Source organism: Engystomops pustulosus, chromosome 2 (assembly GCF_040894005.1).
Source record: "Engystomops pustulosus chromosome 2, aEngPut4.maternal, whole genome shotgun sequence".
Taxonomy (NCBI): Eukaryota; Metazoa; Chordata; class Amphibia; order Anura; family Leptodactylidae; genus Engystomops; species Engystomops pustulosus.
The window spans coordinates 80,830,861-80,856,586 of NC_092412.1; the positions used below are offsets into that span (position 1 = coordinate 80,830,861).

The 25,726-nt window shown below is 41.9% G+C and overlaps 1 protein-coding gene and 1 long non-coding RNA gene across 6 annotated transcripts in view; one reads left to right on the top strand and one right to left on the bottom strand.

Annotated features, from left to right (window-relative positions):
• LOC140118014 (uncharacterized) lies at positions 1-23,305 on the top strand. The gene is made up of 3 exons (XR_011853119.1): positions 1-107; positions 1,160-1,296; positions 23,201-23,305. It is a non-coding gene; the product is annotated as an uncharacterized lncRNA (long non-coding RNA).
• The window catches only part of KLF12 (KLF transcription factor 12), a 169,517-nt gene that overhangs the window by 55,886 nt on the left and 87,905 nt on the right, over positions 1-25,726 (bottom strand). For all 5 annotated transcript variants that reach the window (XM_072135340.1, XM_072135338.1, XM_072135339.1 and 2 more), the window contains one exon: positions 6,453-6,535. In XM_072135340.1, coding sequence (XP_071991441.1) covers positions 6,453-6,518 — 66 coding nt within the window. In that variant the 5' untranslated portion in view covers positions 6,519-6,535. The remainder of the gene's footprint in view (positions 1-6,452; positions 6,536-25,726) is intronic.

The window sequence follows — 25,726 nt, forward strand, 5'->3', positions numbered from 1 at the left end:
CCAACCAACTACAGCCAAACAGGACATGGGACGTGGACATGTGACAAATGACCATCTTCTGTCGTGCGTCTTTTCCGTGCAGAGGAAATTAACAGATTGATTAAAGGGTCAGTAGCATTTTATTTCTTCATTACAGTCTACTGTATGTCAGCAGCATTTTTCTGCTAAGGGGAGCAAAATTTTAAATAACAACTAATTACATATTAGCTTATATCTTAAAGACCCAGTTGTATTTGAATTATGCTGATTCCTGGAATACCCCTTTAAGCTTGAATTTTACCTGTAGGATTCTAAGTAAACTGAAGTAATTCAGTAGGAGTTCAAAAACATGCTGTGCATAAACACAAGCACCAAACAAAAATGATTCACGCCATCCAAATAGCACCCACAAATTCTAAAAATGTTTAAAATATAACACAAGGAAAGGGGGTCATAGTGGGGACCTCATAATAGGAGAACTGATCTGGAAAACCCCTTATGTTTAGGTATTACATATTTTTCTAAATACCTGTGATGTAATAATACTTTTTTAAAAATTGTGTGGCCACCTTAGTCATTTCCTATTAACAGCTGCCCAGTTGCAACAATATAAAAAGCTTCTGTGGCAATTTTAGTGGATATGGACATATATATATTACAAACTCTACAAGACAGGTAGAAAACTTCTCTTTTTCAAGCCGGGACCTCCAAATGTATGCATGATGATGAAACGCTACTCATAGTAAATACTACTTTATCTTCATGTACTGAAGGGCGCACATATTCCGTTTATCCTGCTGACATATGCCAGACAACATTGCTAGTCTGTTTGTTGCTTTGTCTTGTAAGGCGAAGTATAAAAACAGATGTAAGAGTAAACACCAGGCATATGTGTTCCCCAGATTTGCCAGCCTTCTCACTTCATTCCAAACCACTCTCGCAAATAAATTATTAAAAGGACATAAACACTTTCCAATGTTCCTTTCATAATTTTTTTCCTCAAATGCTTTTTAATTTTTGATGAACTGTGTTAAAGTACAGAGATTTTCATACATGAGATTTATGAGGAAACTCTGCTTTAAATCACAAAGGAAATGCAGATTATTAAAACCTTGTGCTTCCCTTTCCCTTACAAGATATGATTTTATTTAATTGCTTCCCACCCTTTTCGTCATTGCAGATTTTCTCTAGCCTATGAACTACTTTGTTTCCATGGCAACGCAATCCCACCCTAGAACTGTTCATGAACATTACGTGTCTGTCTCCTCGAAAACCAACTCCGAAGCTGTTGGCGCTTCAACTTTAGTTATATCCAAGGTAAAATAGGGACAGGGAGTTATACAGCAAACTGCTTCAAAGGTGTTAAGCAGAATGTCACCGTGCAGGGACAGAAAAGCTCCTCCATTGATGAATTTACATATTTATCTATACAGTTTGCACAAATGGAAATTTCGCAGATAAGGTGCTCAGGTAAGCCAAATTTGACTTACAATATGAATATGAAGAGCAAAAAGAAGCTCCCGTAGGATGCAAACATCGTCTTCTGTGTAATGACTGCAGGATATTAAGAAAAGCAGCTTGTAATCTGAAAAGGATGCAATCTGATAAAGCTGAACATTATAAAGGTGTACAAGTAATTTAAGATTTATGTAAATTATCAACATTTTAAAATTGTTCAAATTTACAGATGGGAAAATAGGACCTCATTAGGGCCTTCAACTCAATGAGATAAATGATGGATCAAAATGTTTCTAGGTACACCAAAACATACCATTAAAGAAAAGAATTATATTTTTCAGCCATTAGGGTTGTGCTTCTGTGATCCACAGAACCGGAGATACGGACAGTTAAAGACTTAGATGGAAGATTAAATTCTTACCTTGATATGTTTCAAGGCACTACAGAAACCAAATCAAAGACATTTCCACTGCAGCTTCTAAACTTGACTAATCTAAGGCGAATATGACTTTTCTCTGCTCATTTTCACATAACTTTGGAAGAGATTTTTTTAGCTTTAAATAGGTGAGATTTCAAATAAGAAGGGGAATTCTAGAATGGACATGCCATAACCTACCCAAGTAATTTAATGGGGTAAAATCTGGTGACAGTTTCCCTTTAAGGAGACGCTAAAAAAGGGACATGGCAGAAATTTCCATGCATGCACCCACCCTCCCACAGTTTCACAGTGGGGTCAGCTCACCACCAATCAATTGTAGCCATGCCCATAGCCATTCTATAGAAGGAATAAAACACATGAATGAAGAATTAAAAGCACTGTCACCTCATGTGTCACCCCTTCCTCCTCTCAGATTGTAAGATCACGTGAGCAGGTTCCTCATCTCTATTAATTCATCTGACCATTTTATTTCTCCATAATGTTTTAATTTAGATATGAATAAATATGTCAATGTATCTGCAATAACCCAGAGAGTTCTCTACTAAGGCATGTTTATGATGCAGAACCCTAGACCTACATATGTTCAGTCTATGTGTAACATAGAAGATGATAGACAACCTTCAGCCAAAGAACTGTATGTGTGGAATAGTATGCTTTAAATGGTGTTCACAGCTGTACCACAGGAGAGCCCAACTTGCTAATCAGTGGTGGGTCTCAGTGATGGGACCCCCACAGATCAAGAGAATGGGGGTCTGTGGTACCCTCGTCGCACCTCTTGTCACATCCAAACATGATTGGAGCACCAGTCACGCATGCGCAGGCTGCCCTGTTAATTTCTATGGAGCTGACAGAGATCGCAGAGCACCTTACTTGGAAATCTCTGTCATCTCAACTGCTTGGCAATCAACTGCTCCTGTCATCTTGGAGTGCGACAGGGGTACATTGGATCCCAACTGACCTCCCTTCTCGTGATCTGTGGGCCCCATCACTGAGACCCCCACCAATCAGCAAGTTAGGCCCTATCCTGTGGATAGAGCCTAACTTGCGACGTGGGAAAACAACTTAAAGTAAGCTGCTTTTAGGATATTGAAGAAAAGAAGATAAAAAAAAAGAACAAGAGAATATTACTTAAGTATCTGCTGTGTTTTGTACAATCTACTGGAATTCAAGGAAATGAATGTCATAAGAATTACAAATGTAGTAAATCTATAGCTGTGCAATAATTGTATTTATGTATGTAGTTATGGGATGTATGACACAATGCAGTTTGAGTCTAATACTTCATGATTTATAAACCAGTTCCAATTGCTAATAATGAAGGATGATCTCTTGCTATCAAAGGGCTGCTGAAAGATTTGCATTTGCTTAAAAGCAATGCACACCTTTGCCGACTTTTTATAATTCTGCTGATTGTATTTATAAAGAGACAAAACCATGTTACCAGTAATGTATTACAAATGTCTAACCCTTTGTTTCATGTAGTTTGAATGGATGACTATACTCAGCAGAGCTCTTGCACTTCTCTGTAACTAAAAAGTAAGATTCAGAAAGTCAACAACTTCTCTGCCATCTTGCAGAAACCTCAGCTACAATCTTTAAGTCCTACAGCTCAGACCTGCCTCCCTTCCCATTTCACAGCAGACAGCTCAGTCTTATGCAACTCAATCATGCTTTTTTCCCATTCTCAGTCACAACCCTATCATCTCACAGCAGACAGCTCAGTCTGATACAGCTCAATCCTGCTTCTTCCCTCAGCCAAGACCCCCTACCTCTGTGTGTAACACTGAATCACTGACCAGTCTTTCTTCTCACACATGTAGCAAGATCTTGTGATAAATCTCTCTCACTCTCTGTATATCAGTATGACAGAGGGTAGAGGGCAGAATCTCTTGGTCTAATCTATTGATACAGTACCTATGCAGTGTGAATAGAGAGGGGAGGCGCTTCAGAGTTCTCATACATGGGAGATACAAACAGATAATATACAGCAGATAATATATGACCAAAGCTAGGGAATTCCCCAAAGCCAGAAGTCTGAATGTAGAAAAAGCTGCATTTTGGAAAAGTTATTTCATGAATGCATGAAAAGTAAAGCTCTGTGTAAAAACAGCAAAGCGTGCCTTTTTAATTAGAGGAACATATGTATTTATTGATTTCTCTTGTACAAAGGTGTACATAGCTTTTAAAACACCTGCACGGCAACAATGATATGTTATAATTTTAATCATTGTAGATATGCAGGGGATTTTAAGTGCTCTTTCAATAAAAAGGGGAGAGCATTATGATCTATTAAGAACAGTTATTAATAATACTTACACCTATAGTTAAACAATGCAAAAAAATATGATCATAAAAGTCAACAGAATGTTACTATTATGTTATTTTATAGCAGATGGTTGCATCTGATCAAAAATGATTTCCGTTTAAAAGCATCACCTCTATGAAATTCTGTTTAACAATCTAAATGCGGATATGCACTGGTTCATATTATAACATATTATTTACTATTTTTAGTAAAATAATGTAACTCCCTACATCAAAATAAAATTCAATAGATTTTACAACTTAATGAGTTTACTCAGTGATACGACTAGGATTCCATCTACTGTGCATCCTTAAATATATATTTACTGCAAAGAAAATTGAAATAGATGGGCCTTTTTATTGAGGAAATTATTTTGAATTCTCTAATATGTCTATAGTGTTACAGGGCGAGAGTAAAACCCATCAAGGCAGTCAGCTTTAAATAATGGCTTATTAAAACACTTATTTCTGCTTGTAATAAATAGCAATTCAGGCACAGTTAAGTTGCCTCTCTATAGCACCACAATGAAACACTTTACACCACAAACCGTAATGAAAATAAACTGATTAAGAATGCACGATCCACATTTCTATCCTTTCTAGCTGTACATAAAAGTTCTATTTACTGAAGGCATTGCTATAGAAACCTGCAATATATCTCTTGTTTTGATTATTTGCATATCTGAGAAGAAATTAAAGTTTACCTTCATAAGTTGCAATGTTTGCCCATTAAAATGGGTTAATTTAAAAACTATTTCCATGAGAATAGAGGAAATATGTTCATCCTGTATTGGCTGTTATGCACACTTGATATGTGCAAAAAAATGTTTTGTCTATGAAAGGGGTTGTTCGGGACCCTATGAAAAATAGACATATGGCCGGGAGGGGAGTGCTTTTAAAAAAAAAAAAAGAGACTTGTACTTACCTCCGCGGCTCCTCAAAGCATCCTGCGCCGCTATCTCTCTGGGCTGTGCCCCTTTTTGTGTACAAGCACACGGAAGCTAAGCTGAGAACAACTTCCGACCAGCCACCTTGCATATGAAAGTACCTTAAATCAATACTGACTTGGGAATTCACCCCAACCTGTGTGTATTATTAAGAACGGCATACAAATCACCAGCCTTTATACCTTTGCCCCACCATGTGCAACGGTTCTCACCACATCACATTTTTATGTAACCCAAGTGCTACATGAAATGTACATTTCAGAATAATTATCAAAATAATTACAGTTTATGTTTAGCATAACAATTGTTATTAGGAAATATGCATATAAGTTTTCAAGAATGAGATAAAAAACATTGCTTCTTTGGGCTACATTGTAAGGCAGCCCCCTTAACATCAAGCATGGCTTTCAAGAAGTCTTATTCATGGTACAGGATTAGAACCAGTATATCTATTCAAAAAGGAACAGATTCCCAACTCTAAACAGTGCCGTTTCAATGTCTTTGCATCTCATCAGTAGAGTGTAGGAAACTGGTTTAGTTGAGTGAGAGGCTTTGCCAATTAAGGATACCTTGCAGGCGTACGGTAACTTACAGCCATTTATGCTCCACTGGGAACATCTGGGAAATATACAAATGCGTTAAGAACATTCATTTTCCAACACAGCCCTACTCATCGAAATGAAGCAGCCCAAGAAAAGGGAAATATATACCCCTCTTTCTAATTTAAAAATAAACCTTTCAAGAAATCCTAAACCCAATAACGTTGATGAAATTTTGTATGATAATACAATAGTGGTTACACTACAATATTTTAACTTCAGAATACAAATTCCTAGAATGCTTTCCTCATGCTTTAAGCATAATATGGAAACAAAGATTGAATTATGCTATGTTATACCACTGCTGAAATACTAAGTGTTAATCCAGTCATGTAATACTATACCACCCTAATAGTTTCTTAAGCACATGATGAGGTGAAAACTGGAACAGTGGTTTTAAGATGCGCATAACCTCACAAAAGCACCTATGACAAAAATCGTGGAGATGACATCTCTCCGTGCCTGCTCCCCCATTAAAGAGCGTGGCACTGACTAATCAAGTAAGGTATTTATTTAAACACTGGATCTTTACATTGGCCAGAAAAAAAAATGGCTTGCTGGGCCAATTATATCAAGACAACCAGATTTTAGTAGGTCATAATTAAACAGATAAAGGTATCTGATTGGTTTCTTCAAGAAATGCAACAATTTAAATAAGTATGGAACGCACCGAAACAAAAACAGCCTGTGTTAAATAGACTGCAACATCCAACATAAACTGCTTACCACTTGCTCAGTTTCCAGTAGCTCGGTTTTGACTCTTGCTGCCGGCATCCCGTCCAGCATTAACATTCTGTTTTCAAAGATTTCTGCAAGGTGGAAAAAAAAAATTAGTGAAGCAAAAGTGCTTTATTATGTGTCCAAGATTTTATTTTAATTTCATCAAAACTTTAATAAAAATGTTTTAATTAAAAAGATAAAAGGAAATATAACAACCCCATTAAATACATAAGCCATTTTCACATACACATATGTAATATGATGGAGTGAATGTAGGTCTAAATGCCCTGAAATTAATTAATCTGTTGTGGGGATTTGGCCCAGTAGAGACCGTGGTAGCGGGGTGCTGGGATGCAGTTCAAGACAGGGACACCAGGGTACAGTCCAAACAGGTCTCGCCTGCGTTTATTGCAGCAAAATAAAACCAGCCTTTACATTCAGGTATTTGAATAAACAAAAGAAAACCTACCCGTCAGGGTGCTAACTATACACAATAGTCCACTAGCTCACACTAAACAAAAGATCGCGTGGCTGCTCCAGACCCACAGGTCAGAGCTGTGTCCTCTCAGCCTCCTTCCACAGAGAGACAACCCACTCAACTCTGCTGAGTCATTTTATCCAGGCTAATTAGGCTGTTCCCATCACCTGTGTCCAAGGTGCTGGACAAACCCACCTCAGCACTAAGGCCTTGCATAGAAGCAAAACCTAGGGGAAACATACCGCCCATCCACAGTTAACCCCTTCAGTGTCTCACATACCCTCCCCCTCTGTTTGACCCTGTGGGGACGAACACTTTTGGCCATCAGACAGTGGGTACGGGATAGGGCATCGGCATTCCCATGCAGCTTTCCTGCTCGATGTTCCACCGTGAATTTAAAATTCTGGAGCATTAGGAACCACCTTGTGACCCTGGCGTTCCTCTCCTTGGCCTGACTCATCCAGGTTAGGGGAGAGTGATCGGTCACCAGTGTAAACTGCCGCCCTACCAAATAATACCTCAGGGATTCCAGAGCCCATTTGATCGCCAAGCACTCCCTCTCAACTATACTATAGTTCTTTTCAGGAGGTGTGAGCTTGCGGCTCAGGAATGTTACAGGATGTTCCTCACCCTCCACTACTTGGGACAGGACAGCCCCCAAGCCCACGTCAGAAGCGTCAGTCTGCACAATAAAGGTCTTGGTGAAGTTAGGGGTGATCAGTATCGGTCCCTCACACAAAACCGTCTTAAGTCGCTGAAACGCCCCCTCAGCCTCTTCACTCCACTTTACCATCACCGCCCTGCTACCCTTAGTCAGGTCAGTCAGAGGTGCCGCTATTGTCGCAAAATCGGGGATAAATCGGCGATAATAGCCCACTATGCCTAGAAAAGCCCTCACTTGCTTCTTGCTCAAAGGTCGTGGCCACTGCTGGATCGCCTCTACTTTATTTACTTGGGGTTTGATGACCCCTCGCCCAATACGGTACCCCAGGTAACGGGCCTCTTCCAGACCCAGTGCACACTTTTGGGGGTTCGCTGTCAGCCCTGCTGCCCTCAGGGAGTCTACCACTGCTTGTACTTTGGCTAGATGACTCTCCCAGTCGTTACTATAGACTATAATGTCATCTAAGTAGGCCGAGGCATAACTCCGGTGAGGTTTTAGCACGAGATCCATTAACCTCTGGAATGTGGCGGGAGCCCCATGTAGCCCAAAGGGGAGTACCACGTACTGAAAAAGCCCATCAGGGGTAACAAAAGCGGTCTTCTCTTTAGCCCTGTCAGTCAGGGGTACCTGCCAATACCCTTTCGTCAGGTCAAGGGTGGAGAAGAACCTAGCCTGTCCAAGTCGTTCTATCAACTCGTCAACCCTGGGCATGGGATAGGAATCAAATTTGGACACCTCGTTCAACTTCCTAAAATCATTGCAGAACCGTAGGGAACCATCAGGTTTGGGAATCAACACAATAGGACTCGACCAGTCACTTTTAGACTCCTCGATAACCCCCAGGTTTAACATCTGCCTGACTTCTTCGGATATGGCAAGCCGGCGCGCTTCAGGGACCCGGTAAGGTTTTTGGTGTACCAGGATGTGGGGTTCGGTTATGATGTCATGCTTGATGACTGAAGTACGTCCCGGTAACTTAGAGAACACATCCATATTTCGGAGCACAAACTCCTTCGCTTCCTGAATCTGGGCCCTGGAGAGGGACTCCGAGATCCGTACTTCAGGCACCTTGGCATCGGGTACACCTACCTCCGGTGTCCCCTTCTTGGAGACAGATGCCTTCTCTACTCCCATGGCCATCAGGGACTCTCTTTCCCTCCATGGCTTTAGGAGGTTCACGTGGTATATCTGTTCGGGTTTCCTCCTCCCCGGCTGAGATACCCTGTAGGTTACCTTCCCCACTCTCTCCATGACCTCATATGGTCCTTGCCATTTGGCCAAGAACTTGCTTTCCACGGTGGGCACCAGAACTAGCACTCTGTCGCCTGGGTTAAAGGTCCTGAGTCTGGCTGACCTATTGTAGACCCTAGACTGGGCCTCTTGTGCCCTTGTCATGTGCTCCTTTACAAGGGGCATTACCGCCGCTATGCGGTCCTGCATAAGGGAGACATGTTCTATCACACTACGGTGGGGGGTCCTCTCCTGTTCCCAGGTCTCCTTGGCTACATCCAAAAGCCCACGTGGGGAACGGCCATATAACAGCTCAAAGGGTGAGAAACCCGTGGAGGACTGGGGAACTTCCCGTATGGCAAACATCAAATAGGGCAACAAACAATCCCAGTCCTTCCCATCTTTGCTGACCACCCTCTTAAGCATCCCCTTCAAGGTCTTATTAAACCTCTCGACCAGGCCATCTGTCTGAGGATGATACACAGAGGTGCGGAGCTGTTTTACCTGTAGTAACTTGCACATCTCCTTCATTACCCTAGACATGAATGGGGTACCCTGGTCAGTCAAGATTTCCTTGGGGAGGCCTGTGCGTGAGAACACCTGGAACAGCTCCCTAGCAATATTTTTGGAGGAGGTGTTCCTTAATGGAATCGCCTCGGGATACCGCGTAGCGTAGTCCAGGATAACTAGGATGTATTGGTGCCCCCTGGAGGATTTGACTATGGGGCCAACCAGATCCATTGCAATCCGTTCAAAGGGCACTTCTATGATCGGTAGCGGGACCAAAGGACTCCTGAAGTGGGAGACCGGGGCAGTAAGTTGACACTCAGGGCAGGAGCTACAATACCGGTTTACCTCCTCCCATACCCCGGGCCAGAAAAATCGCTGCAGGATCCTCTCTCGGGTCTTCTCAGCACCTAAGTGCCCTCCCAGCACATGTTTGTGTGCCAACTCTAGCACCAGCCTACGGTGAGATTGGGGTACTACAAGTTGCTCAACCTCCTCACCCCGTATCTGGTCGACCCTGTACAACAGTTCCCCAATAATCACCATTCGGGGGTATATTTTATCAGCCCCTGGTATTTGGAGTACCCCATTTATCACCTTGACATTCTCCCGTGCTTTAACCAAGGTAGGGTCCTGTAGCTGTGCAGCCCCAAAATTGTCACGGGAAATCTCAAGGTCCAGCATGTCGGCCACCTCCTCGTGGCCCTCGACCTCACCAGCTAGGACCTCTAGGGGAGAGAATTCATCACATGGGGTCACCCCTACTGCTGGTGTGTGTACATCGGCCTCAAAGGGTTCAGGGGCCAAGGCCGGACATACCTGATGTCCATTATCTGCAACAGCACCTGAGGTGGGTCTTCGTCTCCAGAGGTCCCAAAACACCGGTAAGTCTCTGCCGATAATAGCCTCATGAAAAAGGGTCCCCACCACCCCCACTTCATGGGTAACAGTACCACAAGGGGTATGTAGGTTGATGACAGCAGTGGGATATTCGCGAGTGTCCCCATGTATACACAACACTCCCACTCTCCGCCCACTGTATAGTCCAGGATCAACCAAAGTTCCCCGCACCAGGGTGACCAGACTCCCTGAGTCTAGCAAGGCTTCCACTGTGTGACCACCGATTGTGACCATGCATACTTGGGGTTCTGCATCCGTGACTGACTCTGCCGCCAGAACTGGCCGGGCAAACAGTGACACTCGCCGGGTCTGGTTGCAGTCCATTGGCTCCACTGACAGTGGACAGTTGGCAGCAATATGGCCCATTTCATGGCACCGCCAGCACTGGATACGGCCATGACCTCTGTCACGAGCCTCACTGGGTTTCGGGGTATCCACGCCCCCCAATGAACCCCCTCCCAACCTGACATGTCTCCCCTTTTCCGCAGTAGCAGTCTTACCAGCTGGTTTGGTGACCCTGTCACTGGCACTGCTTCGTGTAGGAGAGGTAAGTAGAAGGTCCTCCGTAGCCCGATACCTCTCTACAAGGGACACAAGCTCCTCAGCTTTTGTGGGACCGGCCTGTCCAACCCACCGCTGGAGCCGAGAGGGCAGAGAACGGGTGAACTTGTCGAGGACCACTCTCTCTACCATCTGTGCTGGGGTGCAGTCCTCTGGTTGTAGCCACTTCCGGACAAGATGGATCAGGTCATGCATTTGGGAGCGTGGGGGTAATTTTTCTGAGTAAGCCCACTGGTGGACCCGGCTGGAGCGAACTTGAACGGTGACCCCAAGACGAGCCAGAATCTCCGCCTTTAGCTGGGGGTACTTACGGGCCTCCGTTTCACTCAGGTCGTAGTAAGCCTTCTGCGACTCGCCGGTCAGGAACGGTGCCAGGACATCTGCCCACTGCTCAGCCGGTAACTCCTCTCGCTCAGCTACTCGCTCGAACACAGTGAGATACGCCTCCACGGCGTCGGTCGTCGCCATTTTTTGTAAGGCCTTTTGTACTGCAGCCCGTGCGGAATGCTGGACAACCGGGTACCCTTGCAGACCAGTATGGGACCCCTCAGTAGTCGTCGCTTGCGGTGCTGCCATCATGCCAGAAATCTTCTCCATCATCAGCTGGAACATGGCTCGGGATTCTTCCTGCTGCTGGCGGGACCTCTCCTCCTGCAGCTGGAACATGGCTTGCTGCTGACGGGACCTCTCCTCCTGCTGCTGGAGCATGGCTTGTTGCAGCTGCCGATTAGCCTGGGACTCTTCCTGCTGCTGCTGCCGATTAGCTCTGGCCTCCTCTTGCAGGTATTTAATAAAGTCCTCCATCTTGGCTGTATCCTGCAATTTGCCTGATGCTTTCAGCCAGGCCATGCACTGTTGCAGGATGTATCAAGCCTTCCAGGTGTATGTCTTTTTGAACTGCCCGCAATCCGAAGCACCATATGTGGGGATTTGGCCCAGTAGAGACCGTGGTAGCGGGGTGCTGGGATGCAGTTCAAGACAGGGACACCAGGGTACAGTCCAAACAGGTCTCGCCTGCGTTTATTGCAGCAAAATAAAACCAGCCTTTACATTCAGGTATTTGAATAAACAAAAGAAAACCTACCCGTCAGGGTGCTAACTATACACAATAGTCCACTAGCTCACACTAAACAAAAGATCGCGTGGCTGCTCCAGACCCACAGGTCAGAGCTGTGTCCTCTCAGCCTCCTTCCACAGAGAGACAACCCACTCAACTCTGCTGAGTCATTTTATCCAGGCTAATTAGGCTGTTCCCATCACCTGTGTCCAAGGTGCTGGACAAACCCACCTCAGCACTAAGGCCTTGCATAGAAGCAAAACCTAGGGGAAACATACCGCCCATCCACAGTTAACCCCTTCAGTGTCTCACACTGTATAAACATGTCATGAGATTCATGGTCAAGTCAGTAGACTTGACTGTGATTTGAGCAGAAAATGCAGTAATCTGTCAAGATGGCTATAGCCAGAGAAATTAATGATGTTGATGGGAATTTTGTAAACAACTTGTAACACAATTACAACATATAAAACACATTACATACAATGCCATCAAGGAATTCGGTTTTTCTAAAAACAAAGACATTTTGGAAAATGAATTGTTTTATATATTATTATAGATCTAACTCCAGAGGTCCTTGTGTGAATTAAGGACGCCTTTCTAGCTTTCCTTGGACTATCAAGAGCATCAGAGATAGATTTGGAATGTCTGCCAGAAGACTTTGGAAACTTCCACCGCAAGTCAAAACTGCATCTGTAACCCCATGGGGATTTTTTCCATATTGCATATTAAACTTGTACAGTGTTTACTTGAAAGAACTCTGAATAGATCTTGTTACATCAATACCCAAGTTAAAATGCAATTCTCTAAATGACTGTTAAGTAGATATGAGCGAGTATACTCGTCCGAGCTTGATGCTCGTTCGAGTATTAAGGTACTCGAAACGGCTCGTTGCTCAGAGATCGAGCATTTAATTAAAAAAACACAGTGAAGAATAGAATAAAAACAGTGAACACAATGAACACAGGATTATTTAAGTGAAAAACACAATGAAGAACACAGTGAAGAATAGATTACAGATGTTCGGCACATCTGCCTTCTTGTCGGGAGATACGCACGGAACGGTGCAAACAAAATAGCATGTGAAGAACACTATATATGTGTGAAGAACACATTGAAGAACACGGTGAGCAGGACGGAGAAACCGGGGAGCAGCACAGAGACACCGGGGAGCAGCAGCACGGAGACACCAGGGAGCAGCAGCACGGAGACACCGGGGAGCAGCAGCACGGAGACACCGGGGAGCAGCAGCACGGAGACACCGGGGAGCAGCAGCACGGAGACACCGGGGAGCAGCAGCACGGAGACACCGGGGAGCAGCAGCACGGAGACACCGGGGAGCAGCAGCACGGAGACACCGGGGAGCAGCAGCACGGAGACATCGGGGAGCAGCAACACGGAGACATCGGGGAGCAGCAGCACGGAGACATCGGGGAGCAGCAGCACGGAGACATCGGTGGAACAGCAGAACGAAGACATCGGTGGAACAGCAGCACGGAGACATCGGTGGAACAGCAGCACGGAGACATCGGTGGAACAGCAGCACGGAGACATCGGTGGAACAGCAGAACGAAGACATCGGTGGAACAGCAGCACGGAGACATCGATGGAACAGCAGCACAAAGACATCGGTGGAACAGCAGCACGGAGACATCGGTGGAACAGCAGCATGGAGACACCGGGGAGCAGCAGCATGGAGACACCGGGGCAGGGGCAGAACGATGACACTGGGGCAGCAGGGAGACATCGGGCAGCACGGAGACATCGGGGCAGGGGCAGAACGATGACACTGGGGCAGCATGGAGACACTGGGGCAGCACGGAGACACTGGGGCAGCACGGAGACACTGGGGCAGCACAGAGACACTGGGGCAGCACAGAGACACTGGGGCAGCACAGAGACACTGGGGCAGCACAGAGACACTGGGGCAGCACAGAGACACTGGGGCAGCACAGAGACACTGGGGCAGCACAGAGACACTGGGGCAGCACGGAGACACTGGGGCAGCACGGAGACACTGGGGCAGCACGGACACATCAGGCACCACAGACACATCAGGCAGCACGGACACATCAGGCAGCATGGACACATCGGCGCAGGGGCAGAATGGAGACACTGGGGCAGCACGGAGACACTGGGGCAGCACGGAGACATTGGGGCAGGGGCAGAACGATGACACTGGGGCAGCACAGAGACATCGGGCAGCAGGGAGACATCGGGCAGGGGCAGAACGATTACACTGGGGCAGCACGGAGACATCGGGCAGCACGGAGACACCGGGGAGCAGCAGCACGGATCCCAGGACAGCGTATCTCCCGACAAGTAAGCAGATGTGCCGAACATCTGCAATCTATTCTTCAGTGTGTTTTTCACTGCGTTTTTCACTTAAATGATCCTGTGTTCACTGTTTTTATTCTATTCTTCACTGTTCTTCACATCTGCTAACTTGTCGGGAGATAAAATACGCGCGGAACAGTGAAGAATAGATTGCAGATGTTTCCATACATCTGCTAACTTATCAGAAGACATTCTTTTTCAATTAAATAACACATTTTATTCCCAAACCATGGTCCCTTTGAAAAATGCTCGAGTCTACCATTGACTTCAATGGCGCTCGTTATTCGAGACGAGCACTCGAGCATCTGGAAAAGTTTGTCTCGAATAACGAGCACTTGAGCATTTTAGTGCTCGCTCATCTCTACTGTTGAGCTCAGTAGAATAAATCATGTCTACAGCTCCATCCGAAAGCAGAAGAAACAAGCATCTACTTGGCATTGACCTCTACAGAACTGAACAATCTTCTAATGTATCTGCTCTGCTATGGAGTGGTCTATTTCTATGTGATATAATTTCTATATGATATAATTGTCTGTTAATAAAAGGTATCACTGTTATTTGACCAACAAATATTCAAGATTTATCTGAGAAGAAAATATTTTACCCTACTTCAAGATTCCTGATAGCAATATTTTATTTTTTTACAGAACCCTTTTTAATGCACACAATAAAAGTGTATGCCCATAACTGTAATGGGTCAATATGGCTCATTCAACAGTTGTTCAGCCATTACCCCTCGAAAGTCCTAATACATGGAAAATTCCACAAGTCTGTGTCCCCTTAGTATGTAAAGGAGTGCTCATAGGAATGTATGCACCCCTACACTACCGCAAATGTCTTCAATTTCAAGATGTCAAAAGTGAAGGTATTATTTTTAAAAATTTAATTTTCCTTAGGATGCACTGAAGGTGGAATACTGTATATACAATAAGAGAGCACACATTGGGCCAGTGGGTTAGTTATATATGGTTATGTACATTGTGGACTTTGGGCTATAACAAACCGAAAAATGACAAAAAAAGACAGCTTTTGCAAAAATATAATGATTAGATAATAGGAGAGTACTGTATTAGATGAGATGCAGTAATACTGATGAAGCTTTCCTTCTCAAATGCATGTACATGTACAATAAGAGTCTATTAGAGTTTATTTAAGGTCATCTACATCTAGAATTTAAAATGAGGATAATACCAGCCACGGGGAATGCTTGTGAGAGCAGCCCTCTATTCTTGTGTCTTACTGTACATTTCCTACTGGATGACCTCAGGTTATAGGATGTTCCTTATTTTATCAAGCAAATTTTCTAGCATCACTCTCTTCCCAGATGCTATACTGCAGCACGCTGATGCGCAATACCAGTGAACACCCTTAAATGTCACAGTGCGGATGCTTTAAGCTGGCAATATAAAGTGATAGTACTGTATTATCTGCTACTTGTACTTAATGGGAGGCTGCAGTAATTTGTACCAGTGCATTGAAGTGTACAGCACCCATAATTCACATGGCAGGGTGCTACAGAACGCCAATTATATATCTACTCGAGGAGCTAAATATCCCTGACAATGTGACAAGTCAGCACTGCAAGTTTGGCTGCATTTCAGGGACTTGACCTGCTTCAGACACTATCTCACCTCAATATTCTGGCATCACACCCAGTTCTCTGCTTCTTCAATTAAGCCTTAAATGGGACAGTTTATATTGCACAAACTTCATCAAGTCATCTCAGTTTCTTCATGATTTTTATATGCTTTAACTGTTGACCTTTCTAAATTTATCAAAGCAGTTTACAGATTGTAGAGTGAAGTAGGTCATTGGTTATTTTAGGTCTGCTGCGCAAAAATGACATCTGAATTAGTGCTTTTAGAAAGATGGATACTAAAAGAACTAAAATGTTATTTGAGTATATATGGAATAGTAATGATTTTATTCAATTACCTTATATACTCGAGTATAAGCCTAGTTTTTCAGCACAAAAAATGGGGCAGGGGCTGGCTGGCTATTTACTGGGGAGGCTGTGACCAATGCATTTCCCACCCTCGGCTTATACTCGAGTCAATAGGTTTTCCCAGTATTTTGTGGTAAAATTAGGGGCCTCGGCTTATACTCGGGTCGGCTTATACTCGAGTATATACGGTATTAGCCATAAAGGGACTTGCAGTTTGCTAGTTTTGCACTACATAAACAGTATATTAGGGGTAAAACTTATATTTATTCAGATATATTGTCAATCATGTCTCATTACAAACATTTTGCACTGGAGTTCAAAGTTGCAGATTTATCTGACTTATTTTCTTTACATAACAGTATTCTCAATGCTTGCAGCAAAAATCTAGCAAAGGATATATCTTCATACCTACAAGACGCAATTTATACTTGATAATGCTCTTTATATGGCCACAATGTATACCAAAATAAAAATCAATAATAAGAATCTTATTATTTATATAGCGCCATCATATTCAGTAAAGCTTTACAAATCGTAGGGGGCATATACCACATTACAGAGTACAAACAGTCATATGGAACAATAGGAGTGAGGGCCCTGCTCACAAGAACTTACAGTCTATGAATATTTCAGTGCATTTTGCTCATTTAGATAACCAGGCCGAACCATATTTTCAGAATTTACAGATTCTAGAGGACCAACATTTTTAGTGTACTGTGAAAGAATTATGCAAACAGACTAAGCAATGACTAGTGTAACACCTTCATATAAACTACATTCAACATTTACCCTTAGCTGTGTGTGCCATTTTATTTCATTACTGGAATTACAGACTTTCTGTAATCATCAATTACTTACTAAAAGCTCACTTTTCCAAACATAAGCAATATAATAGTTCCAAATATGCAGTAATACAATATCGTGTAAAAAAGGCTTTTTATTAGGAAATTTAGTAAGTGCATATTAGTAAGAGTCAATAATACACTTACAAGCAAACATATCCTTTCCCTTTTAGTGTGGGGGTCACTAGAATGAATGGAAGAATGGTTCACATGCTGCATGGCACAAAGAGTAACATAATCTTTGTCATTTTACTTGGTGTTGCCTGTTACTAGGTGTTTCAATTTACAGGACCCTTTTCACTTTGGCAGGTAATTGTAATACAGCCATTTGCTCTGAGCGGAAAGAATAGACTTTTTATCCAGCAGAGTATTGTTTTCATGTCGCTTGTAATCTAGTTATCTGAAAACAAGTGGCGAAATACAAACATTTCTGTTACAAGCTTAAAAAAAATATTGGTCTTTGTAAATATATTCACTTTATACCATGCCTGAATAATTCAGAAGCAGAACAAGAGCTTATTATCTATAGGTTTAGCCTAGCAGTCAATAAACAGATTTCGGCCATGGATCTATGAGTAAGTGCTTGTGGTTTATCATGCTTGATTTCGGTGGTAGATTAGGGATGTGTCGCATGATTGTGTTTCCATACATTTCTTAGCGAAGGCAGAAAACATGATCAGCAGTAGGACCTACTTTGAGTATTTTTTTCTCAGGGCCCCATGAACAGGACCGTAATTGTGGCTGTGATTTGGCTGCACCGGATCATGGCCCCAATAAAGGTCTATGGCAGCCGGTCATGGTGCGGTGAGCACAGTGTGTCCCACCGCATCGTGACCTGGACAGTGGGCGTGCCGCAAAAGATAAGACATTTTCGATCTATCACCGGATTTGCTGTCGGGGCAGCCCGACTCCTCTGGAGAATGGAGGGGTGAGCAGTGCCCCTACCTTTTTTGCGCACAGTCATGTAAATGAGGCCTTAATCTGGTAAAGATAATTTTTACTGTGTAGCTGACTTTTGCAGGATTGGTGTCACCTAGCATATAAAACCAGCTTATGGGAATACTTGACACAAAAGGTGATCCTGTATTGAGCATTTTCTGTGCTCATTACCCAGCTTTCTATCAATTCATTAGTCTTTTTATAGTATGTTTATGGGAACTAGAAACAAGTCTATCAAACTTTGGTTGTTCCTAAGCACCAAACAGCACAGTGTATGGGAACAGTGCCGTTTTTTTACATGTGATTTAAGAAGTGCGGTGAAGTTTTACTGCATGATCACCGGCACAGTGCAATAAAACATCCCTACGGCTGACTAGTTTGCAGACAAAGAAGGATGAGCAAAGGCTGCTATACGTCCCAGAGGAGGCCAGGGCTAGATAGCACACAGATTATCCTACCTTGTGCTGAAAGAATGAAGAGATAGAGTAGACACAAAGAACACTTCAGAAAAGGCAGGTTTAATGAACTGTTGGAATATGATTAGAGCTTAATGTGCCTTTCAGTAGTTTGTGGCTATTTACTAATCATAGTGTTTAACTGTTCACCTACTGCCATTTCCTATAACACCAAGAGAAATAGAAAGAAATATTTTTTCACAATTTTAATACATTTAACTATATGATTTACTGTATTTTACAGCTTATTTATATATTCTACTTTCCAGTGAGATTTGTATACTCAATAATTCACCATACTTGTCTAGAATAGTAAAGTTGTATTTGGCACAATTCTTACCACCAAATCAACTACAGAGCTAGTCCTTTATTGTGGTTCAAAGAAAAACTGAGACACAACGGAGACAAAATGCAATGGATTCTTTCCATTTGTTACTAGGTTCTGCTCTATTGATACTATATAGAGAACAATGAGAAAAGAATCTAAGTATATCAGTGCATTTAGTTTTGGCACTCATATGCTAGTTATGTTCTCTACTGTCATCTGCTCCAGCCCAACTATACCATTTGCTACCTGTGTAAATGTGCAAACAAAAAAAGTTTCCTGGATGATTACATTTTCCCTGCAACAAATTATTAGGCTGAGTTCACATTACATTTTCTATATACGCTCACCATATACGTCATATACAGCATAAAGCTCCCAATATAGCGTACTCATTGACATATACTTGCAGACGGAGGTATAGTTGTTGCCTCCATTTGACCAGTATAAGTCGCATCTGCTGAAAAAGGCACAATGGGAAGTTGCAGCAAGCTACGTCTAAACATAGAGGCAAAAGAAGCATATGGGGATTGCATGCAGGATATTGCATCCCTCCCCCAGGGTCACCAAGTGGATTTGTCACTCAGCAGGATTGGGGGGAACCGGCGATGTCACAGTCCATGTTAAGACAGTGACAGGGGGAATGCCCCGTTCATTGGCAGCAGCCAATCACCAGCTGGGGAGATGGGGGCCCCAGCAAGATATCTCACTGTATAAGCATACAGTGGGATGCATCTGTGCCATATATTAAAGAACATGTCAGAATGCGCCCGAGGTGTCCTTACAATGTATGGCACAAAATGTGATGTGAACCAAGCCTTAGACTGTCAGTGGCACTTCACCCTGTACATTGCATAATTTGATTTTTACAAATGCAAACTGTAGGCAGATTAACAATTTGTTTATATGAATAAAGAACCAATGCTTGTTGGTGCTTCTAGAGGATCTGTCTCTATTCCTAATATTTATTTTTTAGAAACATGCAGGCCTGTACTGCATGACGTTGGACTATACTTCATGCTTCCAACTAGAAAAACTACTCAAATATTTCTAGATCCAATACAAAAGAAAGAGTTTTAAAAAAAAAATTAAAAAAATGTTCCAGAATCATCATTTTATGTGCCAAGTGAGAGGAGGTGACAGATCCTTTTAAAGTACAGCAATGGAATTGGTAAAGATATGAAATGAAGAAAAGATCGGTTCCGAGAATGTCAACTGCAAATTATTTACTGCTAGGTTCTCTAAAGGGTTTTAGTAAATTAAAGATGCAAATCAAGTTGTTGCAGACATGTTATGTATAATCTGTGCCTAAGAATCGACTAAAGTTGTATAGAAAGCTTTCATCTTTAATCCATTCTGTTAATCAATGCAATGTATTATTTAATTAGATTGTCCTGATGACACTATACAGAACTCTGCTGCAGTGTAACTCTGTCTTTCTATTGTATAAATTACGGGATTTAAACCCCAACCACAATCTGGTACATCATCATAGCTATGACAATTATAAGAAATCCTAGTTTCAAAATAGATCATATAGAAAACTAATACAGAAGAGTTATGTGAGGAGCATTCACATATATTGTATGAAAATTATGTATACTCATCATTCCTCTAACCACCTTTAGACCCATGTAATGCAAATCAACCTTGGTGACACCAAAGAAACATTTCCTCCAAATATTTACATACATTTGCCATTCTGGGCATAGATATGGCCACAACCCTTAAGGGCCTTGTCATAGTTGACTTGCATCAGAACTAATGGCCGTCTCTGATAATACAACTAATAAATACAGGTGTTCCCTGGGTATGTTAAAGGCCGTATGGTACCACTGTCTAAATAATCATAGTGGCACATCACAGGTTTATATTGTAATGGACCCAACTTCAGATATTAGATAACCATGCAGTTCCTCTTCAGGTTCCCCATGCCAAGTGATTAAGAGGAAGATACATGCAGGAAGGACATAAGGACCTTTTACAGGGTGATCGATGTAGTGAAATGGGCACTGCAATTCTGCTGCAGTAGACTGCCAACCTAAAGCTTATGTCAAACAATTATATTTAGGAACAACCACTAAATCAGTAGTCACCATCAGGGAAGTAACTATTGTGGTAGCAGCCATAGCAGCTGCTATGGGACCCGGAGTGTCAGGGGGCCCTGAGCTGACATACTAGAGAATAGAAGATGTGCATCTTGCATAGCATAATATGTACATAACAGTGCACATCTTCCACAGTACACAGCATGAAATGTCGGGTAGAGGGAGGGGACAGCAGACGACAGGACTAGGGATCTCTCACCTCTAATTCTGTACTTCGCCCAGCAACTGCAACTGTGTTCAGCAGCTACTAGGACAAAACTGTGTACAAATGTATATAGCAGTTCATAAATTTGGGCTCACGAGTGTATAAATGTGAGATTATAGCAATATGTATACTGTCTGTGGGGGTAAGGGGCCCCATTCAGAAGTCTGCCATGGGCCCCCGTCTCTCCTAGTTACGCCCCTGATCACCATGTACAGCAATAAAGCATGCTTTTATGATACAAGTCTGTACGTTATGGATTAATTTCCTCTATATAAGGTTAGCAAGAGCCTATGATTCATCCCATTGATTTATTACATATGTACTCTCTATAGTTTAATTTATATACCTCAAGAACCCTGTCAGCAGGAGCCACATATACAGAGGTCATATGAATATCCTATATCTTTCTTATTACCGCTTCAACAATTCCCCATTGTGCACATACCGTAAATGGAGGTGACATTTTGAGTATTGTTTCTCAGTATAATTAAATGTTATTTTCTTTGGAGAAATAGCCAAACACTCACAAGTAGCTAGAAGGCCAAACTAGTAACCCTGCACTACAGGAGAGCAATGTCGCAGCAGGCTTAATATATACTTGCAGGTGCAGAGCTTGACAGATGAACCTATTATTGCTCTTTGTTTTCTAGTTCCAGAGGTGACTCACTAGAGGCCAAACAATCATTTAGACTGTTCAGCATGTTTTAAGCATATATGCAATTACCGAAAAAAAGAATAAAAAATGATTTATGACGTATATTAGCAGCTGGGGAATGTTAGCGGTTATGAGGCATTATAATTAAGAACAAAGTTTTGTCTCGTTTTATACTATTAATAAGCCCTCAAATATCTCCAATTTTCATTGTAGATTCAGGAGAACCCATGCAATACAGCAACATATACATCATTGCTTTGCTAATGATCATTCATCTAACCACCTTTAGACCCATGTAATGCAAATCAACCTTGGTGACACCAAAGAAACATTTCCTCCAAATATTTACATACATTTGCCATTCTGGGCATAGATATGGCCACAACCCTTATGGCCTTGTCATAGTTGACTTGCATCAGAACTAATGTCCGTCTCTGATAATACAACTAAGAAATACAGGTGTTCCCTGGGTATGTTAAAGGCCGTATGGTACCACAGCCTCAGATCATAGATAACCATGCAGTTCCTCTTCAGGTCCCACCCATTTATTCCATCAACAAACCCTGTAAATAAGAAATGAGAACAAAAGAGACACAGCGCTCAACCAAACGCATCTGCCCTTTAGTGATTGTGATAAGAAGGGTCCCAGTAAGTAGACTGGGACAACTATTTATAGAGTGTTTTCATTGTATATTCATTTAATGCACTGGCTAGTGAGAATGCCTCACACAGAAAATAATGCTGAAGCCAATAGACCTGGATGAGGTTCAGGCAGACATGCCCATGTCAATACATCTTTGCAGGAATTCAATACCTGCCTGAGCGCATTGTTATCAGACTCAAACCAGACATCCATCTCTCAGCACACTATTATGCTGTGGCTAACCACATATTTCCCATGGCAAATAAATTATGTAAGCAATCATTATACAGATTTACCTTTACCAGTTTCATATGTGGCTGATGCATGCTAAGCAAAACAACAAATGGACTATGCACTTAAGTGTTTACTAGTCTTATTTCCTGCACATTAGCCATCCCTCTTGTACCATAAAACAGGCGTAAAGCATTATCTTTGAGGACATACGGTTATTCAATTATAAGTGAAGCAATTAAATTAAAACTAAACTTCACAGTCTCTTGATCCTCATCACATTGCCGTTTATCCCCTGCATGACTAACCCTATAGGTCACAGAGGTCCTCAATTATGCTGCTTTCTTAGCCATTTAGGGTATGGTAACTTTTCGTAGAGCGATTACAAATTGTTTCTACAAAAAGACTATAAATAGGCAATACGTATGTGTTGTTAAATATGAGTGTTAATGCTGCCTTGATTTAGAAATTAAATGACAATATAAAAAAATGTGTGAAGGATTCCACTGCCTTTTCCTAGCCTTTTTTGTAGGAGTCCTAGGTTAAAAATAATGACGTGGTAATGTTGACTGCATATTTGTTCTTCAGAATGGAATAGTAGAATTGCTTAAAACTCCAATGTACAATTTCACTTGACTTTGGCACATGTCACATAACACTCCTTTATTTTAGATGCCAGCTTCCCAGGCTCCTCTTCAGGCTTTGTGTGATCTACTGCAGATCAAAAAACTATTGGACATTTGACCGTCAGAGGGTCAGAGAGACAGAATAACAAGAAAGCCAAGAAATGTAAAACTCCAACACAGAAGTGTTTCATTTGTAGGCACTCCATATAAAATCACATTGTTTCTAATCCGTTTATTAAGGTATTTATGAACTCAGATAGTTTTCCATACACTAGTAGATTTTATTGTTAATTGAAGTTCCCTTTTCCAGACATAACTTTCTGTATACGGTAAATTGAATAGAGAATTGACTATAGCTCTAATAGCTTATTTCTTCGTCAAATCACCTTTCGATCAATTCATTAACTCTTTCATGACTGCCTCGTATACTGTACGCCTAATTTGCACATGCACCGTGCAGATATATATATATAAAATCTAACATGACAGTGTAAAATTTTAAATGGTCAAATTGCCTGAACCATAGCATATTTGGTGTCATATTAAAAGGGGAGAATCCCTAGGTGACCGTTTCTAATGTACTAATGCCCAAGGGCTACATAATATTCCAAACATAATATTGTATTACACTTCCATTAAGCCCAGTTATATGAATTGAACAACTTTATTAAACTTTAGAAACCTCCCCTCCAGCTAAAGATTAATGTCTCCCAGTTTAAACTGGCACAGTTGACACTACTGTTTATAATGGAAGCCACAATGCTCTGGCAGATCCATGGTACAATGGATACCACTGGCACCATTTGAGTTAGGCCTCTTTCACATAACCAAATTCATTCCATGCCAAAAGCAATCCCTGGATTACAGTGCCATACTGTAATCATGTTTTAAGAATGGCTCTGTATTCCATGGTGATGTTAGAACTCCAAGCATCATACATAACTATGAAACATGGAGCCTTGTTCTCAAGTCCATGAAGTCCTGCAACAACATGGTCCATGTTTCACAAACTGATCGTAGTCATATGAAACAAGTCTTGCACTGGTTTATCTGGTTCAATCATGGTATTCATGTTTTCAACTGGGATTAACACTTCATACAGCACCGTTCTTCTTTTTTATTGTGTACATGAAGACAGCTAAGGGTGGGTCTAATACCTTCTATGGTTACATCATTAAAGATGTAACTATTTTATTTTTAATGAAAAGGGGATTAACTAAAATTTGTCTCCATTGAACATGTTTGCCACATCTTTACTAAAGGTTGAACTTCTAATATTATACTTTTCTATCTTTATTAATCTACAAATCTCAGTAGCATCTGCAAATATTGAATCTACATTCTATAAGCCATCTTCAAGATGATTAAAACTTAAGGTTTGGTTTGGAGTCACTTGTATATTATGTTAGGAATTTGCAGTATGAGCAGTTTCCATTACAATCCAAGTACTTGAAATTGCTCCTTCCATAAGCAAGAGCAATTTCAAGAGCTGTGGGATTTAAAATTGCCCATAATTCTTTCATAGGTTTAGAAGGATTCAGTCACATATCCAGGTAAATATCTGAATGGAGCGGTCACAGAGGTACTCATCAATATCCTTTATAACCAATTTACTATCCTGATCCCCACATTGGCCAATTGCAAATCCCCAGTTCCCTCTAACTTGGAGTGATGTATGGTGTGGTGGACTATTATGCATACATGCCACACAAGTCCATTTTATGTACGGTTTGGTACTTCTTTGGTTGAATTTTCAGGCAGCAGCCGACATTTACAAATACAAGGAAAATAAGACCTTGCTTCTGGCTTGTGGTGAAGAAGTTTCTGTAATTACTTTGCATAACTAAGTAGATTTTTCATTCAAGAGTGTGGAAAATTTGTGTGACAACCCTGAGGGATAACCAAGATTCTATCAGTCATCTGTCACAGGAAGAGATACAACTATTAAAAGAAGAAGGAATGTTGGAGGTATATGGGGTCTATATTGAGTGTACATGCTTATAATGTGGCATTTGGTTAAACACAACAAAGATTCAGTTTAATGGTCTCTTCAAAACTCAGAAAAAATATTTGATAGGTTTGCAAGACAAATGCTCCCTCCCCATTCCGTGTTTGGAAGTGGGACAGTCACATCTGTGAACTCAGAGACCGCCTGAGACGCCGGTAACTATTTCAAGCAGTTATTTTAACATGACTCAGATACAACAGTACTTTGTGCCAATAAAGAACAGCGGACCCCCAATGTTCAGCTGCAGCATCTGAGGGCTTTACTATAAAATACCGCCTAAGCCTGAGAGAAGGCGGCATGGTAGACACACATCTGCCTACGTACTAACCCCATATTTGAATTAACAAAATAATTTCACTAACAGCAATATCTTAAAGGACATGTGTTACAGGATATAATCCATTTCACAGCTAATCAATCCAGCGTTCTCATCTTTCATAGATGCCACAGAGACTGTTCTGTAAAGTGTGTAGACGACTCAGAGGATCAGGAGCAAATAGTTTCCATTGTTGAGTCTGAATCACGAAGAACACTTTTATTATAAGCACGGTTATTCTCTAACGA